At 39.7% G+C, this 20,486-nt stretch overlaps 1 protein-coding gene and 1 pseudogene across 1 annotated transcript in view; both read right to left on the minus strand.

Annotated features, from left to right (window-relative positions):
* Positions 1 to 3,771: 3,771 nt before the first annotated feature.
* LOC136137341 (macrophage immunometabolism regulator-like) lies at positions 3,772 to 4,388 on the minus strand (annotated as a pseudogene).
* Positions 4,389 to 15,725: 11,337 nt separating this feature from the next.
* Positions 15,726 to 20,486, minus strand: part of CPA6 (carboxypeptidase A6) — a 264,226-nt gene continuing 259,465 nt past the window's right edge. Inside the window, exons 10-11 of the mRNA XM_065895615.1 lie at positions 19,116 to 19,200; positions 15,726 to 15,913 (exon numbers count right to left, since the gene is read on the minus strand). Of these exons, the coding sequence (XP_065751687.1) occupies positions 15,726 to 15,913; positions 19,116 to 19,200 (273 nt within the window). The remainder of the gene's footprint in view (positions 15,914 to 19,115; positions 19,201 to 20,486) is intronic.

A 20,486-nucleotide genomic window follows, 5' to 3' on the forward strand; every position in this document is an offset into this window, starting at 1 on the left:
CAGAATGGAATTTCCATACTATGACTATTTCCAGGGACCTGATTTCTTGGAGGAAAATAGTGGGATTTTCTTGTACTTTTCATGGAAATGGAACGTATTGAAAATGTTTTAAAGTAAACTTAAAGCTGACATTTTAAATTTCTGCCATCAAGATTACTGGATTTTGTTTTTTTACTTTTCTGTTTATTGACCTATTAAAATTGATTTGGATTTCCTCTTTTGAGGGAGAGAAATACGTAGAGGAAAAAAATGAAAGAAGGGTACTAGCATATTTTGTTAGGTGTCTAAGTCCTTTGGCCACTTTTTTGGAAACTGTTGATCTACTACAAATACATGTAAAATACAAAGATAAACATAAATATAAAAATATGTATTAGAGATATATACCGAAATATTTATGGGTGAAATACATCTAAGATTTGCTTTAAAATACTGCAACAAGAAAAAAGAGAAGGAAAGATGAAATGTTTAGCAAAATAAAATGGTGATAATTGTTGAAACTGGGTGATGGGAGCATGAAGTTTATCATGTACCTTTGTGTGTTTAGAAATTTCTGTAAGTTTTTTATTAAAAAAATTTTTTTTTTTGGTACGCGGGTCTCTCACTGTTGTGGCCTCTCCCGTTGTGGAGCACAGGCTCCGGACGCGCAGGCTCAGTGGCCATGGCTCACGGGCCCAGCCGCTCCGTGTCATGTGGGATCTTCCCGGACCGGGACATGAACCCGTGTCCCCGGCATCGGCAGGAGGACTCTCAACCACTGTACCACCAGGGAAGCTCCCTGTAAGTTTAAAAAAAAAAAACACCTGAGGACTTACCTTATTTCTCAGCTTTGCCCATTAATTGGACAAGAAACCATACTCAAATCACTTGAATATTCTGTCTCACTTTTAGAAATAATTGTAATGCAATTAATCAGCAAGTAATTATTGAACTAGTCTTCTTGTGTAGGTAGTATTCTGATATTACTATCTAAATTCCCAGAGATATTGCCAAATTACTAGAAAGTATAATGTACTTCATAAAACTAAAACCACTTTTCAAGTATTATCACAAAATTCATTGTCGAGATTCTTTGTCAGTGCATAGATATTTGGTAAATAAAATTTCTGGAGGACTTTTGTTTTTTTTCATGTTTAAGAATAGCTGTTATGGTTAGGTAACTGCTGAGATAGCACTTGCTCAGATTCCTATGTGAGAATAGGACAGAAAACAAAAAAGTAATGTTAATCATCTTGGTTCCTTTTGTGTTTCTGAGGTACAAGCAAAGCAACCTTTAAGATTTCTTTTTGTGTGTGTGTGTGTTTACATCACCCTTTTATTTCATAGTTAGAAATAATACAGTTCCACAGGGAAAATCGTCAATAAATAATGGTGCTTAATCATTAAATGTAAAAATCCCAGCCTTTTGGCATCTGACAGGATTCTATTTCTTGTCAAACTAATGACTGTATAGATACAGTTAATCTTAGTGATCATTCGTCAATACAATGTTACAATGGTGCGATTTACTTTAAAATGTACAACAGCTGAAAATTTCCAGCCCACCAAGAAATCTGATCAACTCAGTAAGGTATGGGCCAACTTCCCCAAGGCTCTTTCACATGATTTGCCTCAGCGGAAGTATAATAAACGTTGATTAAGAGTTCCTAGGGTTTTCTAATAGTTATTCTGCTCTAGAATTTGACATTCATTCTTGCCAAAGAAAAGTCACAACTGCACCAGGAATGACCCACTCATTTAATTAAAAGGTGTTCTTATTTTATAAGCAAGATTGCTAAGAAATCTTAGCAACCTTAGAAATTCACAGCCCCCAACATAAAATTTAAAACAAGGAAGTCTATGCTGGGCTTCCCTGGTGGCACAGTGGTTAACCCCTCTGCCAATGCAGGGGACACGGGTTCGAGCCCTGGTCCGGGAAGATACCACAGGCCGCGGAGCAGCTAAGCCGGTGCACCACAACTGCTGAGCCTGCACTCTAGAGCCCATGAGCCACAAATACTGAGCCAGTGTGCCACAACTACTAAAGCCTGCGTGCCTAGAGCCAGTACTCCGCAACAAGAGAAGCCCGCACACCGCAACGAGGAGGAGCCCTCGCTCGCGGCAACTGGAGAAAGCCCACGCGCAGCAACTAAGACCCAACACAGCCAAAAATAAGTAAATTTATAAAAGAAGTAAAGGAGGTCTATGCTGCCAGAAATGCCAATTCAGTAATAAATTGCACCTTCAAGAGTCAAAAAAGAAAAAAAATAGAAACTTTTACAAAAGGTAAATTACATACTTTTTTTGCCCCAAAATATATTCAGGAATAGTTGAGCTGCAATTGTTACTAAAGCCAGGGTATTATTCCTTTAGCAACAAATTAAACCAGTGCAATTGACATAAATTGTTAAGTAATCCAGGATTAACTCATTAAAACTGTAGAGGCGGGCTTCCCTGGTGGTGCAGTGGTTGAGAATCTGCCTGCCAATGCAGGGGACGCGGGTTCGAGCCCTGGTCTGGGAAGATCCCACATGCCGCGGAGCAACTAAGCCCGTGCACCACGGCTACTGAGCCTGCGCGTCTGGAGCCTGTGCTCCACAACAAGAGAAGTTCGCGACAGTGAGAGGCCCGCGCACCGCGATGAAGAGTGGCCCCCGCTCACCGCAACCAGAGAAAGCCCACGCACAGAAACGAAGACCCAACACAGCAAAAATAAATAAATAAATAAAAAAAAAAAAAAAAAAAAAAAACTGTAGAGGCACTTTAGGCTCCTGCACTAATCCTAGAAACTGGAATTTCACTGAGTGCCCGTGCTGCACAGAAGTAAAACTGAAACGACCCGATGCCATGCTGAATGGTATCACTTCATACTTAGTTTGAGCATTTGAGAGTAGAAATCATGAATTCCTCTATTAGAGTTCCATTCACTTACAGAACATTCAGATGCAAACAGTGTTATGCCTATAATCCACAATTTAAAGAATCCTTTCCATTTTAAAGTTCCAGATGAATTTTAAATTAGAAAATAAGCACTAAGGAAACTTTTCAACTTATGAAAACTTCATGTTGGAAATTTTCCAGTAAAGTCTCCCCCCACCCGTTGTAAAATAAATATTTTGTATCCCCAATTTAATTTTATGAAGACACACTTTAATAATGCTATAAAGAAATAATTTAGAGATCAATAACTTTTCATGCAGAAACAAAAAAATTCATTGCTCAATAATATTACTGAGGCAAGTGAAGAAAGATTGTTCTCTTGTCAGTTTGAAATGTTAATTTTTTCAGTGCAAAACCAGTTATAAAATATTTAAACTCAATATATAAAAATAAAGTCGGATTTAGCAATGTTCAAGTTCTAAATTTCAAAAATAACTACATATATTTTATAGTAAAATACAGAGATTAAAGAAGTACTTGAGTACTTAAGATATAAATTTCTAATGAATCATACCAAGTCAGAAACAACCAAGCAGATAAGATCCCCAATTTGAGTAGCAGAATTTTAAAGATGATATTACTGTACCAAAGCCTTTTTTTCCTAGCTAAAAAGCTATGCAAACGAATGGTCAACATTCTGTTTTCCTTGCAGTTGCGTGCTCTAGAATGATTTTGCCTCAAGTACCTGTGATTTCATTCCTGTATTCAAAATTTGATCCAATTTTTATGTTCCAGGAGCACTTAGTTGATTTAACCATCTATAATGTAAACAGTCCTGTACAGAGTACAACAGTGGAATTTTCAAGCCAAGCGTAGTCTGACCTAAACTGGTTTACACTCTCTGTAAGTCACTCACGTATTATTCCTAGCAAACACACAGTCCCCTCTGAGGGTTAAGTGTTGAAGCTGGTACTGTAGCGCTTCTTTGTCAGTGGCTCCTTGATGTTCATTTTATCTAGATTGAGATAGTCCAGAGATTTGGAGTGAGCCCTCTTACCTTTAAGAAGACAAAGTGGCAGAGGCCCATGGAGAGCCTTTTTAAGGTTCATAAGGTAAAGATTTAGTGCACTTGTCTCCTGGGCTGGGCATCCGCCTTCGCCTCCTGCCATTGACAGCTGGAATCTCCTACTGCAGGTAGTACCTACTCTGGTTTTATACAAATGAGAGGAATACACAAGTCCTGCATCCAGCTGTTCCGAGCGCAAGGAAGGCACGGCTTCTCCCTTACTCTCTTTACCTCCGGTGCACTTCTGGGCTAACTTCGGGAGTTCCTCACCAGTCGTGAAGTCAGCCAGATAGAGTCCACGTGGAGAATCTGGTAGCCTGACACAGTCCGGTGCATCGGCGAGCACTGAGCGCTGGAACAGTGGGGCTTCTCTGCCTCTGCCTTTCCCAGGAGCTCACCTCAGCCACGGGCAAGGGCAGGGTAGTCGGGGACTTCTGGACTCTCCATTAATATCTACTTCCATTTTAGGCACCAGTCTGCACACAGCAGCCTAAATCCCAGAAGATGTCACTGTCCAATTTCTAATGAGTCCCAAGGGAACAGAGGCATAATAATTTTTCTGCTCCAGATACAGTGGCCCACAGCTCTGCTGCCTCCGCCGTGCTTGGGGCCGCAGAGACTGAGACAAGGGCGGGAGAGGCGCAGGGTTGCAGCGCCGAGAGATCTGGGCTGAGGCCGCCAGCCGGGTACCCTCTCCCACCTTTAAGATTTCTAAATACCATCTGTATCTACTACATGGTAAAATAATGTAATTTAATTCCCCCAAAGGCAGGTAAATATAGAAGGAAAAACTTAGAGGCCAAGAATATGGAAGTTTGTGTGTCTTGCTGTGTATGCACAAGCATAAATGATTTAGAAAATTTTGAATACAATCCAGGCATGGCTGTATGGTGTACTTCCAGACCAGGGGAGAGGGTGTCCTCCTTTTTATTTGTGGACTTGAAACCCTGGCATGGTTCAGGACCAGAAATGGCCCGTGGCCTGAAGGTCTGGGGATGCAGTGTGTGACCACATGCCCTGCCACCAGTGGAGGGGTTTACTGCATATTCATGACCCACGCTGAAGAAGCAAGAACAGCAAAACAACTGCAAACCGGATGAGAGTGTGCTTTGCACCCAGTGGAGTCGGGTAGACACAGGAAGCATGTGGTAAGTGCAGGCTGTACTTACCCTCCTGAGTTGTTAGAAATTCTTTCCCATGGTTATTAAGCAATTATTCCCTGCCAGAAGGTGCATTCTGTGCAGAGGGTTGAAATCCTTTCATCATGTGTTGTGTTTGAGTTAACCGTTTCCTGTCTGTTATGGACTGAATATTTGTATGTCTCCACTCCCTATAAATTCATGTTGAAGCCCTAACCCCCCACTGTGGAGGTATTTGGAGATGGCGCCCCTGAGGAAGCAATTAAGGTTAAATAAGTTCACAAGGGTGTGGCCTTGATCCAGTAGGATTTGTGTCCTTATGAAAAGTGACACCAGAGAGCTTCCTCTCTCTGTCTCTCTCCCCTGCCCCATACCATGCACCAAAGAAAGGCAAGGTAGCTGTTTGCAAGTCAGGAACCTTGATCTTGGACTTCCAGCCTCCAGATCTGTGAGAAAATGAATTTTAAGTCACGCAGTCTGTGGTATTTATTATTATTATTTTTTGGCGGTACGTGGGCCTCTCACTGTTGTGGCCTCTCCCGTTGCGGAGCACAGGCTCCGGACGCACAGGCTTAGTGGCCATGGCTCACGGGCCCAGCTGCTCCGAGGCATGTGGGATCTTCCCAGACTGGGGCACGAACCTGTGTCCCCTGCATTGGCAGGCGGACTGTCAACCACTGCACCACCAGGGAAGCCCCAGTCTGTGGTATTTTGTCATGGTAGCTGGAGCTAATAATCCTCCAAAAGATAAGAGCACTTTCTTCCAGGACACACCAGAGAGGTCAGTCTTGTTAGGAAAAGGAGTGGAGAGAAATCTAGAGGTTGAGACCTAACTGGAAAGGCAGGCCAGAGATGGGTGCTTCAGCTGGGGATAGTGATGGTGATAATGGGATTTCCTGAGCAGTGGGAGGCAGCAGAGGGAGCTGGGTATCCAGAGGAGACAGAGAAGTTGCCAAGAGAAAAGGCATTGATGACAACTTTATACCTTCTTTATGATTTTGCTTGTGAATCACCTTGTCAGGAGGCACAGAGTAGTTGCTCAATAAACCTTTGGGTAAACACGCCAATTCCTTTGGACATGGATTTGCTCTGGCACATTGATTATTTGTCATATATGCAGAATGGTAAATGTATTCAGTAACTATTTTAGTCTTGTTAGTTTAGGCTTTCAAGAATAAAATCTTTATTACCCCAGGAGTACCAAATAGGGAGATTTCTTCCCATCAAAGTCTATATTTAAATAATTTTCTCCTCCTTTTAGATGAGATAGTTATTGGAATATTTTTTTTCTAAGTTGACTTACTTTGTCAACAGTGTGCTATAGAAAAAAAGAATTTCCTTTCATTAAACAAGGTGTTCAGTATCTTGATTGTGATAAAAGTAGATCACGGTGGAATCCTAATGATCATTTACCCATAATCAATGAAGATCTCTGCAAGCTTTGATTAGATTAGTATCCACCACCCCTCCCCTCTCCTTCACCCCTTGGCTTAGTAAAATTTGCCTGCATCTCCTAGCTTATATTCTTATATATTTGTAAAATTTAGAGAATGTTGCTTGGTATGAATGATGTGGGGCTCAGGTCCTTCACAATATACCTGTAATACCGGTCTTGTTATCCCTATCGTACAGGTAAAAATTAAAGGAGGACTCCTCTGGAGTATGACTTAGAGACCCTGGACTGCTAATCAGAATCTTTACTCTTTTCTAAATATAAAGCCAAACATCTTGTCTCATTGGGCCCTCTCTTTACGAGAGCCATTACATTTGGAATTTTGAACACAACTTATTCCATGGTTTACTCATGGCATTTTCATTAATATTTTGGAAACACAGTCTAACTCTGAACTAAAAGCCACTGATCAAAATCTACAAGTAACATTATGTGGTAAATAATGCCTGGGCTAAATATAAAAGAGTAACTTCGGAAAACTGAGCCATTCTTCTCATAGGTAACGCAAAAGAGTTTTCATAAAACATTTTGTGTGGCATCAGAAATTGGTGCTGGCTGATTAAATAGGAAAGGAGTTTTATGTAAATATTTACGGGAGAACCAGCTCAAAGCTAAGAGGCTGGGGATGACGTCCAACTACAGGCTGCAGAACAGGCCTGCAGAGCTTAACCACAGCCTACATTGCTGTTACCCCTGCCCCCCACTGCTGTTTCTGAAGCATGAGTTTGGCTCCTATTTTTTTTTAAATTTATTGAAGTATAATTGACTTACAATGTGTTAATTTCTGCTGTACAGCAGAGTGATTCAATTATATATACATGTTCTTTTTTAAAACTTTAATTTAATCCACATATTTTCCACCTAAACTTTTTAAAAATAAGTTTATTTATTTTGGTGGCGTTGGGTCTTCGTGGCTGTGCATGCGCCTTCTCTAGTTGCGGCGAGCAGGGGCTACTCTTCGTTGCAGTGGCTTTCTTTGTGGCAGAGCACGGGCTCTAGGTGAGCAGGCTTCAGTAGTTGTGGCACGTGGGCTCAGTAGTTGTGGCTCATGGGCTCTGGAGAGCAGGATCAGTAGTTGTGGCGCATGGGCTTTGTGGCTCCGCGACATGTGGATCTTCCCAGACCGGGGCTCAAATTCATGTCCCCTGCATTGGCAGGCGGATTCTTAACCACTGTGCCACCAGGGAACTCCCTATATATATATATATATATATATATATATATATATATATGCTCTTTTTCATATTCTTTTCTATTATGGTTTATTACAGGATATTGAATATAGTTCCCTGGGCTGTAAGTAGGACCTTGTTGTTTATCCATTGTATATATAATAGTTTGCACCTGCTAAGCCCAAACTCCCAATCCATCCCTCCCCCACCCTCCCTCCCCCATGGCAACCACAAGTCTGTTTTCTATGTGTGTGAGTCTGTTTCTGATTCATAGATAAGTTCATTTGTGTTATATTTTAGATTCCACATATATGTGATATCATATGGTATTTGTCTTTCTCTGTCTGACTTCACTTGGTATGACAATCTCTAGGTCCATCCATGTTGCTGCAAATGGCATTATCTCATTCTTTTTTTATAGCTGAGTAATATTCCGTCGCATATATATGTACCACATCTTTATCCATTCCTCTGTCTATGGATATTTAGGTTGTTTCTGTGTCTTGGCTATCGTGAATAGTGCTGCTATGAACATAGGGGTGCGTGTATCTTAGTTTTGTCTGGTTGGCTGCTATTTTTGCCACCATACGGATTCTGTGTGGTGCCTCCTTCCTCAAGTTGCTCACTTCTTCTTTTTATTTAAAAAACAATTTCCTATATGGATTTAAAAAAAAATTGTTATGAACATATGAGATCTACCCTGAACACATTTTTAAGTGTATAATCCAGTATTGTTAACTGTAGCCATGATGTGGTAAACAGATCTCGAGAGCTTATCTTATGCAACTGAATTATTATTAGGGCAGCCTAAGTCACATGCTTGTATTCTGTAAATGATATTGGGCTTATTTCTGGGCTCCATCTTGGGAAGACAGGATTCTTAAGACTTCATATTCCCTGGACACGGTAAGGGCATTCTAAGGTGCTAGCCACACAAAAATTATAATAAACAGCCGGTACGGTTTAATGTTTATAAAACTAGGATCCAAATGGTTCATTCTCAAATAATGTATATTCATATATTCAAATGAATATGGCCCAGTAATTTCAAAATCTTTTTTTTTTTTTTTTTTTTTGCGGTATGCGGGCCTCTCACTGTTGTGGCCTCTCCCGTTGCGGAGCGCAGGCTCAGCAGCCATGGCTTACGGGCCTAGCCGCTCCGCGGCATGTGAGACCTTCCCGGACCGGGGCACGAACCCGTGTCCCCTGCATTGGCAGGCGGGCTCCCAACCACTGCACCACCAGGGAAGCCCTCAAAGTCTTTTTGAATACCCCCAAAGCCATATATAATCTTCAGCAATGATTCTTAAAATTCCTTCTTTACTCTTCTATCCATCATCCTACAAAGGGCAGCTGCCCTGTACCTCCTGCCTTCAAAGTCCCTGGGAAAGTCCCCATTTGTCTAAGGAGGCTTCTGCTCCACTTCTGCTTTCCTGTCCTTTCTTCCCAATTCCCCATCGCAAAAGCTTAAGAACACAAGAACGGGTCTACCAAGGAAGAACTTACCCTGGAGGGAGGCAGAGAAATGAGATTAAGACAGGCGAATCTAGAGTTCTCTTTGCCCTTAAAAGAAGGGGAATGGATCTAGGCATAAGAGAAACACTTTTAGTAGTGATACTTTAAAAATACTTGGAATACTTAATTGGTTAAAAAAATATGCAGATTGCTATACGATCTGTGGTTGAAATGTTGACTGTGACTCAAAGTCGTCTATATAAAAGCAGCTTAGCTAAAGATGATAAAAGGAACAGACCCCCAAGCATTTTAAAGGAAAACTAAAGGCTAGTATTCATGAGTCTAAAAAAAATTAATTTGATTTCAAGTTCCCAGTACAGAATTATTTCTTTAATTAACAGTAATTCAGAGTTACTATTATTGTCACAAAAAATTGATTGATTCTTGGACATTCCTGGTTAGCTCAGTGCTACCTCTTTGGGATCCTCATGTATCTCCCATGATAGTTGGTGCCAGGTGCAGTGACACTTCAAATATTCATTCTTTTATGAAATTCTGTTGACCCTGGCACAAAGCCATTAAAGTGTCTATTCGTGTCTGCTGCTCTACCAAATGAAAACCTTACACAAGATTTCAGACCAATATTACTTTAGATAGACAGCTGAATCTGAATACAGCCAGCAACACAATTTCTGCTGAGCAGATATCAGATAGCCTCCCTTACAATATTGAATACATCTTTAAATTACTGAAGAATTCTACCTAGGATAGCAGGGATCTGTACTTCTGCCAGAAGTATAGCTGTAATAGAAATTCAGTAACTGAACCTCACACCAGTCATTTGGTTGTTTCAAATTATTTCCTCCAGAGCATGTACACTGAATTGCTGGCTCATTTTCATGGAGGGGCTGGGTGTTCCTATTACCTTTTAATTCTTGCCAACTGGAGAAGCATTTACTCTTGGGTCAGTTTAAAACTTAGAACACTGTTTCAGTGTTTTGTGGGAAGCTATCCTCTTAGGTGAACTCATAAATTATAAGGTGAATAGTACTCCAGAGTTTATACGCTATAACATCTTGAGTTATTTGATATGCTTCTCTCCCCAAGCCTGGGCTGTTAGAACAAGCATGGATGCCCAGGGCAGAAACTCCCATAGGGCATCCACTGGGGAAAGAGTCCTAAAAGTCATAACTGCAAAAACATGGTGGGGGAGTTGGTGGCACATTGGAAATGAAGAACTAAGAGTCTGCTTTAGAAGAACTTCAAGTTGCCTTTATTTTCATGTGCATTGTTCAAATGTCTTAGCAGTTCTCACTGCAATTTGTTTTGTGAAATGTATTAGGTATTCAGTGTAGCTGTTCTCAGGTTTATTATGCAGGATTCTGATTCATAAAAATATTCCATTAAATGCAGTCGCTCAGGTAATTACTTTGCTTAATCTACAGCATACTTTAATTAACGTTGCACAGAATTCTGATTTAATCAATTAGATTTGATCTAGTATAATTTAGTTGTAAATACATTTTATGATGCAGCAGCCCTAAATCATTATCGGGAACTAAGGTGATATACAACCCTACCTAAAATGAACAAATTTCCCATGTTAAGAAAAGTAAATCATCATTTGAATTATAATTTTAATACTTAAAAAAGTAAACTATAAATAGTGGATCATTCTATTTCCATTAATAGTCTATCAAAAACAATCTCATTGGGAGTGTTAGAACTTAAAAAATATGTTTTATTTGCATCTATTCCCTGACAGCCTTGAGAACAAAAGATTAAACTCAAGCAAGATTCACCACTTTTTTTTTTTTTTTTTAATTCTTTGGCTGCATCACCCAGTTCCCTGACCAGGGATTGAACCTGGTCCGCAGCAGTGAAAGCCCGGAATCCTAACCACTAGGCCACCAGGGAACTCCCAAGATTCACCGCTTTTTGGCTCTGTAAACAGGCTCATTAACATCGGTATCTCAGGATGTTTATTCACTGTTCTGGGGTGAGTTTTACCTCCCCCCCCTCCAAAAGATATGTTGAAGTTCTAACTCCCCCAGTACTTTGGAATGCAACCTTATTAATGGAAATAGGGTCACTGCAGATGGAACCAGTTGAGGTCATACTAAAGTAGGGTGGGTCCCCAATCCAATATGACTGGTGGCCTTATAAGAAGACCACCATGTGACGACACAGACACATACAGGGAGAAGGCCATGTGAGAGGAAGGCCGAGTTTGAAGTTAAGTAGCTGTAAGCCAAGGAACACTGATGATTTCTGGCAACCAACCAGAAACTAAGAAGAGGCAAGGAAGGATTCTCCTTCAGGTTTCAGAGGGAGCATGGCCCTGCTGGCATCTTGATTTTGGACTGCTCTCCTCTTAGAACTGTGAGACAACAGATTTCTGTCATTTTAAGCCACCCAATTTGTGATGCTTTGTTTTGGCAGAACTTGGAAATGAAAACACTCACTAAAGCCAAGCTGAGAGCTACAACTCAGCATAGCCAGAATTCACAAAATTACTGTTAATAAAAGTGAGGGATGTATCTTGTCAAACTATTTTTTAAAATGCAGGTGCCGTTTTTAGTTTGAAGTTAACTTTTACATTCCTAAGCAAGTATAGACATAAATCGAACACATTTTGTCTCCACCTCCTCATACACAGCACCTAGCAGAGTGCCTTGAACATAAATCACCCAACAGTATGTTTTGTAGCTTAGTTTAAAGAGATTAAGAGTGAAAATAGCCTATAAATATTAAAATACCCACTTATAGAACTTGAGCTGTAAAATATAGTGTTACTGAAATGTGAGAATAAGCACTGAAAAGAATTTACATGAGGTTCATCAAGGCAAAATTTCATCTTGAATCTCTTTGTGGATAATAAAATATATACCCGGCTAGTTTGTGGACCATTCAGATTCTATATTTCCTATTGCCCTTGTTTTCACTTTGAAAAAATTACCTTTAGCACCTACGCTATGTGAAGGGCAGGGATAAATAATAAAATTTAAGTTCTTGATATTAACTTGCTAACAGATCTTATTGCAGAGGGTATAGAATAGGTAGAAATTTTAAATACAATGAAAAATGAATTTTTGGGATTATCTGTAAATTCTTTTTTTCTCCCTGAATATTCAAGAGCTGACTCTGTTTGGTTGCTACAGGAGTGATAATGTTTGGAAAGGCATCAATAGACGGGAGCAAAGGATGTGGACACAGACAGCTAACAGAGCAGGGGCCACACAGCACACTCCAGTCAAGGGGAAAGTTTCCTCAGGGATCCATGAAGGCCGCCAGATGACTCTAGTTGATTGTGTGCATCTTTGCCAGGTCCTTTGAGAAGCAGCCTCTTCCCATTCTTGGTGGTCTTCATAAGCCTCTGGCCCTCCTGGTTGTTTCTGGACACTTTGGCCTTCGCCTGTTCTGTGGGTAGAAATAAGTAGTATAAAACAACCCCCAAACCCAGATCATTTTTGAGCATTTACTGCCAGATGGGATGAATTGAAGTTTAAATTCCCAGGTGTAGTATCCCTTAGCAGGACTAAGCCTCAAACCTCCATGAGATCCATTCCTGCAAATATATAACTGAGACTACAAGATAAATTAGATTTGTAAAACACGGACAAAACTAATATTTCCTGGTTGTCTAGTATAGGTTCTATGCTATGCATTCCACAGATAATCTTATTTAATCTTTTAAATTTAATTTAGATTTTTTAATTGAAACAATGTATATTTTATAAACGTCAAAAAGATTGGGTGGTGAATAGTTGGGAGTTTTTTAAAAGGAATATACTCCATGATATTTTTCATAATTAAAAACTAGTCAAATAATATGACTAGGCTTATATTAAAAGCAGCAGTCCCCTGCTGCATCCTTCCTCACTCCCGGGTCCCTCTCATTAGCCAGTAATTCTTAATCATTAAAATTAGGTCTTCTAGTACTTACTTTCTTATTTTGAAATAACATACAGATACTGCTTTTTTTTTTTTTTGCTTTTAGATGTTTATTGACTTAATATGGCAGATGAGGATATAACTCTACACCCCCCTCCTCTCACATACATTTACTTCTTTCTATCCTTCTCATATGTACATCACAGTTTTTGGTTAAATCAGTATTTAGGGCTGACATTTTAACTATATACATATTATTTATAGGCAAGTCACATAGTAGGCTATATTTCTTCTCTTGTATAACTCATTGTTTTCAACAGACTTAACAATTGCCTTTTTAAATTTTTATTCTTTTTGGTTTGTTTGGTTTCCATGCTTTTATTACTAACTCATCCTTAAATTTTTGATATAAGTAAATTGCCTTGAGTGTGTTTAAGTGTTCTGTTTCATATTTATTTTGGAGAACTTCATCTAAAGTCTTTAGTTTTCTTCCTCCTATTTCAAGTTAGTTGTTCTCTAAACCTGGCATATGCTGTTAGTGGGACTTTTTCCTTCACCATTATCTTGAGTTTTTTTTTAATGGAGAGGTAAATTATAATTTTATTTATTTTTAAACTGAGGTATCGTTAATTTAGTGTTGTGTTTCAAGTGTAGAGCAAAGTGATTTAGTTATATATCTATTCTTTTTCAGATTATGTATCTTGAGATTTCTTTTCATTCCTTTCTCCTATGTTGAATTTCCTGTTTCCTGGGGTTCTACAGCTTTCTCATTTTGGTACAGCATATCCTTAAGGAGTTTCCAGAGAAAGGTAAATATCTAGGACCTCAGTTTTATGAAAATGTCTATATTCTATACTAACATTTCATTGATTGTTTTGCTGGGTATTGATTTTTAGGACAGAATTTTTCCTCAAACCTCTAAAGGCATTTCTCCATCAGCTTCAAGCTTCAGTGGTACTGTTGAGAATTTTCACGCTACTCTGGTCCTCATTTCCTTGTGACCGTTTCTTTTTCTTTCTGGAACTTTTTAGGCTCTTCTCTTTATCCTGGTGTTCATGAAGTGTTTTGGTCAGATAAATCCTCTGAGAGGATTTGCTTCTACGAAATACTTAGAGGGTATAACCAATCTGGGATTAATCAGAATTAAATTCTTGGCTAGAGGTTTATCAGACCATCTAGGTAATCTGAATTTGTGCCACAAACCTGGGTGACGGGTGACTTGTGGTTCCAAATTCTCAGTGGCAATTTCTCCCCTCTCTACTCTTGCCCAAATCTGAAATGGTCAGTTTTCCTTGTGGTCCATTGGAGGTAGTATGGGGGTTTATTTGCAGTTTGCCCTGACACTGAAGGATTAGCACTTTGGAATCCCAGAATTCTGGGAGGAGGAGAACCTGCTGTTAGACTTCCCACCTTGGACTACATAGTGTTGGGCTTTGTTCCCATGACTATTCTCCAAAATGCTGTGAAAATCAGTCTGCACTTAGCTGATTTGACAGTTGCTCTTGGGATAACAGAGTATCTCTTACCTTTCTAGGACCCTGCCTTCACTTAGTGCCTGGCCTGGGATTTCCTTACTTCGTTGTCCGATGTTTTAAAGATGACTTTAAAAAGTTATGTTTTGTCCTGAAATTTTAGTTATTTCTAGCAGTCCAGTTACTCATCCTGTCATATTCCTGGAAATGGGAGTCTATATCACCTTCTTAAACCTCAGTTTCTTCATCTGAAAAACGGGGATGATAATAGTATCCACCTCATAGTACACCTCATAGTATTTCAGGAATTGGTGAGATTGTTAATAAGTATAAAGCTCTTAACACTGTGTGGCTCGTCCTCTTTTTTTTCTTTTTAAGTGGCGTTCTCAAAGTATAAATAGAAGTGCTTTTCCATGCTACATTTTTATAGGTGTTTGGTGCACTAATGCCAGGGGATGATGTGAATAATCTGAGGTCTTATTAAGTTGTATATTTATTATATTAAGAAATATATTTCTTTCCATTCCAAAAATCTTCATTTTACGTGGAAACCAAGCGAGTAAACACCATTAGTAGCCTAGATCTTTTTATAAAATTAAAAAATATTTTTATTTTATTTATTTTTGGCTGTGTTGGGTCTTTGTTGCTGCTAGGTGCAGCAGCGGGGGCTACTCTTTGTTGCGGTGCGCGGGCTTCTCTTTGCGGTGGCTTCCCGGGCTCTAGAGCGCAGGCTCAGTAGTTGTGGCGCACGGGCTCAGTTGCTCTGCGGCATGTAGGATCTTCCCGGACCAGGGCTCGAACCCGTGTCCCCTGCATTGGCAGGCGGATTCTTAACCACTGCACCACCAAGGATGCCCCAGTAGCCTAGATCTTAATTGAGAACATGAGATTTATTGAAGTGGAATCCTCAATTTGTACATTTCTTGAGGCCAAAAAACTAGAAAATCTCCCCTCCCTGCTTAATCAAATAAGACTCTAAAGGGGCAGAAAATGGATGGCTTCTCTTACAACAAACTAGGTTATACTCTAATTTTTTTTCCACCATTTTTTTATTGCCACAGAGAGTTGAATTGCATGAGAAGGTCCTTTTAAAGTCCCCAGATAAGCTCCCTCTCAGTAATCTCCCTTCTCTTTTAAAACAATTTGCACCCACTGCCAAGCAGCTCTTGTGCAGAACCAGCTCTCTCTGGAGGTTGACTTGCCTCTTGGGGCATCTCAGGGACACTTCCTTAGTAGGTGCATTGTGATATTCTTCACAGCCAGCATGGTTTCTGTACAGGTGGGTTTGATGAGCATCTCTGGGAGTAAAAAGCCAAAATGCCCAGTGTCACGTAGTTCAAAAGCAAATGTGTAGGGTATTCCATTTTTGTAGGCCCAATCCATTGAGCTACCAGAGCTCACATCTAAAAGTTAAAAAAAAAAAAAAAGTCAGCTTCACTAAAGAGTCTGAATAATTTTCAAAATGTATATATAGTACTTGCTTACTAAGCCGTACTAAATCCTTCCAATGAAATACCGTTTCAACAAGAGCAGTTTAAGCTGAGTTCCTGAGCATCAAGCTCATGGAACTTACAAATCATACCTGCTATCATCATAAATCATCCCAGCCACCTTCAGTCTGGTTCTTGCCTCTGCCAGTTATGGAAACTTTGTTCTTTGAGGAGCTAGTCTAAGTAGTAATGCTTTTCTAGTATGATGACCTCAGTTTCTTAGCTGCAACTCCAATATCATTTCTCTCCACCTTCACTTTATTCACCAATAAACATAATCACACTGTGGACTTTTTTTCTTCTCACTCAGTTCTTCTCCTTTTCTAAGGTCTAGAATATTGAAATTCTGATCCCAGAAAACCTCTTTTCTTCTTCTCGCCCTATTTTTTCACTCCTGATGAACTTGTTCTTTGCCTTTACTTACTACAGTTTCCAGACTTCCCCTGGGCTTCTTATAATTTCATTGAACTCTCTAGCTGGGCGTGGTTAATTACTCCACTGAATTTCTCACCAGACCCTTTGTCTAGTCCTTTTCAGCTTTTGTTTTGCTAATTCTCAATCCCTAGTCCAGTTTCTCTGTCTTCTTCCTCACAAAGTAGGTGGAGAAAGTGTTTGTTGGAAATTCGTGCTAATCTGTGTGGTGCTTCTCCATTACCAGTGGTGCTCTGGGCTCCTTTTTCTAGACCTTCGCTTACGTGAACCTTTCTCATTCTGTTCTGGTCCTGCCCCTCACTTTACCACTGTCTCCAATACTCATCGTGTGTAGTTAGCCCATCACCTCCTTTGCTTACATCGCAATCCTGACTTTTCTCCTTCTAGCTCAGGAAGAAATGCTGCTCATCTTTTACACTTGGTGTGGTTTGATCCCATTTTTTGTTGTCTTCTCTAGGACCCTGTTTCCTTAGTAAACCTCTCCACAACCCCACCTTGCATCTTGCATTTTGGACACCAAAATCTCCAAGCACTGCTTTCCTGTAGCACTTCCTTCTCATGATCCTATTATATACCATCTTCTTTTTCTTCTTCCTTTTGGTTTAGAACTCAAAAGAGAACCTATGTATGTTGCTTCTGTATCCTCAACCACTTTCAGTCTGGTTCTTGCCTCTACCAGGCTTTGTTCTTGAAGGTCACCAATGACAGCAGGCCTAATCTCCTTTTTTTGTTCTTCTTTCCCCTCAGACCTCATGGTCAACATCTCAGCAGCATTTAACTTAGCTGACAATCCATTCTGGTACCTCTCGCCTTCTGGCTCCTATGACCTTACATGCTCCAGCTTTTCAGCACAGAGGAAAGTGCAGGTGCTTTAGGGCTTAGGCTATATCTGATCCCAGCACCTGCCGTGACTCTGTGCCTCAGTCTCCCCTTTGAAAAAGGGATCGTAATACTTACTGCATAGGGTTGTTGCAAAAATTGAATAATGTGCTCAGGATATATTAGATGTTATCGTTGGGCATCTTTTCACTCCAAAGTGCCTAGTATGCAGTTTTTAGCCTAACATGCTTTTAATAATTAATTAATAAATAAATGAATTTTCATAGAAGACTCTTTCTATACTTTTCTCCCTGAAATATATATTATCCAGCCTGACGTAACACCATTTTATTATTTAAAAAATTTCCAACTCAAATGATACCACTTTTTAATGCTATTCTTGCCAGTTAGAGAGAGAATTATGTGATGAGGGCAATTAAATGACTCTGCTGTTTCCCAGGCCCCCCTTGCTTCAGTTGGAGACAGAAGGTAGGCTGTGGTTTCATTGTCCCTCTGAGTTAGATTCACTGGAACTGCAAATAGTAGTCATAGTAGCCAAAGTCAAAGACAATATTTGCCAACACTTACATCATAGTGATATGACAGCCTCATTTCTATGGTAACAGTTTCTTGGTAAATATAATACTATGACTGTGCCTTGATACCAAGCTGAAAAGGTGAACTGAGAGTAAGATTTTAAAAACTTAATGTTTTTAATATATATTCTGTTGGCATTAACTGGTAATGTGATTTTTTAAAAATACTACATTTCCCCTTTCAAGGTGGCTCTATTAAAAAACATTTGTAAAAAGGTCAGCATTAGACCAATGATCATGAACTTAAGAGAAAGCCTCTGATAATTAAGACATTACCATTACTAGGATAAACTTATATGATAAACAGTGTTAATTAACAAACCAAGCATTTCTGCTGAAGGCTGAAGAAAGTGAGTGGTTAGGAATATAATGATGGGTAAATTAAAGAAATCAAGGAGAAATTTGCTACCTCACTAAAAAGTATAATCAGATGTCACTATGTATGCATATATATGTAATGTGTGTATATACCTTCATATGCATGCGTAGAGATTCACAGAGTACTAACCACCATACGATCACGGCAAGCTCCTGGAACGCCGCTAGACATTCGGAAATACATGATTTCTCACTAGATTTTTCAAGTCATATAGTCAATGAATTTTAGAGTTTGAAAGGCCATGAGAAATGATCTAGTCCAATTCCTCATTTAACAGTTATGGAAACTGAAGCCCAGGACTAATATCTTTGTCAGGATTACATCTAACTAGTGGCAGAATTAAGACTAGAATCCATTTCTCCTGGTTCTTTGTCCAAGTTCTTTCCATATACCTGGTTGCCCTTTATTTCATATGAAATAAGAAATATTTTAACTACCTTTCAAGGGGAAATTCAGTTGAAGGTGTTATGTAAGAAACAGAATTTCATAACAAGAATGGTAGAAGGAAGGGATAAAAGGGAAGCTCCTTCAAGGGCTCAAACATTACATTATCTTCTCAAGGCCCATTTCTACCTTTGCAGTAGTTACAACAGCTTAAGGAGCCCGTTTTGGTACTTTGCACGGTCATAAGATCTCAATTCAACCTTGTAGTCTTTACTACATGCTTAGAATATTCTCTGCTTAGGGTTTTTTCAATCGGTACAGTGATTTCTGTCAAGCAGGGTAAAACTAATCAGACATAAACTCCCTCCATCTTCCTTGGCTAATTTGGTAGTCAAATTTTTCACTTTAGGGGGGAACACATTTTCTGGGTTTTTTTTGAGGGAGGTCATTACACAGGATATTGGTTCGAGAGATTATTCCAACACAGCATCCATAGGAAACTTACACAATGTGCTGGAAGCAGGCCCGTATCGATACTGTATGCCGTACACCGACTGAAGTGCCTTCACAGCTTTATAAGCTGCAGATTCCTGTGAGGTTAAATGGAGAAATGTTATCACTTACATCATTGCATTGAAACCTTTAGAAACACTGACACGTTGAGCATTATCGGTCATCAATTTGGAGAACGCTAGGCACATTGGTGAATAGCTATATTTAATAATAATATTGCTACCCTTTGTCACATGCTGCATTTTGCAATATGTTTTAGAACACATTATTTCCCTTGATTAATTCTCACAATGAGCCAGTGATCAGTAATATTTCCATATACAGATGAGAAAAGGAAGGCCCAGCGAGGTTCAGTGGTCAGGCTGGGGTTACACAGCAAGGAGTGGCTATGTTGGGATAAATACATCTTCTGAGGCTGATTTAGTGTTCTGTTCTCTTCACTTTAGTTCAGAGACACCCATTTCTATAAATTACAAAATGCTTGACAGGGCAGGGCCCAAGTCAGTTTTGCTCATAGCTACAAATATAGTATTTAGCAACGTGCCTGTGTATAACAGACACTTAAGCACTGTTTCTTGCATGAATGTTGAATAAGCATAGATCTGCAACAGTATCGAGTTAATCTCATTGATCTTTAAGTGCATACATCTTTAAGTGGCGGCCCGGTTCAAGGTATTTAAAACCCATTTGGATCAGTTCAGAAACGCTTTAATTCAGTAAGAATGACTCCTCTTGCTCTGTGTGTTTATCCCTTGTGGGAATGGAAACACTTTGAGACTGCTTCGTGACTTCTAAGGTTACACAGGCTTGTGGCAGAGCTCAGCCAGGTGCGGCTAAGATGTAGAAATTCTGAGGTGGAGCTTCCTAGCAATGCCAAAAAGCAGGAAAAATAAACACCTTCAAAATACTAAAAGGTGAATATTCTAAGATGAACGAGAATGATACGGACTACCCTTGAAAACATTTTCAAACGGTATAAAAGCACTAGTTTCAGCAAGGAGTTAGAGAAGTATTGTATGACCAGTGAGAGGAAAAGAAGTGTGTTGAAACCAGTATACAACTCTCCCATTTCCAGGTGCCTGTGAATAATTTAATCCATCAGTTGAAGCACTCCGGGCAACGTGGTACTGTGTGCTGGACCTGGCTTCAGCCTGCTGTCCTCACTCACCTCAGGGAAGCAGGAAGCCACATTTGCAGCAAATGCCACAGTGAGTGGCTGTTCAGGAACCAGGCTCCAGAACCTGGCAGACATTAATTAATTGATCTCACTGATGACGACATTCTCCTTGCAGGAGCCGACAAGAAAGGAATGTAAACACCATAATGAGGTATCTTAATGGAGAATGTGCTAAGATTTTTAACA

The sequence above is a fragment of the Phocoena phocoena genome, chromosome 17 (genome assembly GCF_963924675.1).
Source record: "Phocoena phocoena chromosome 17, mPhoPho1.1, whole genome shotgun sequence".
NCBI lineage: Eukaryota > Metazoa > Chordata > Mammalia > Artiodactyla > Phocoenidae > Phocoena > Phocoena phocoena.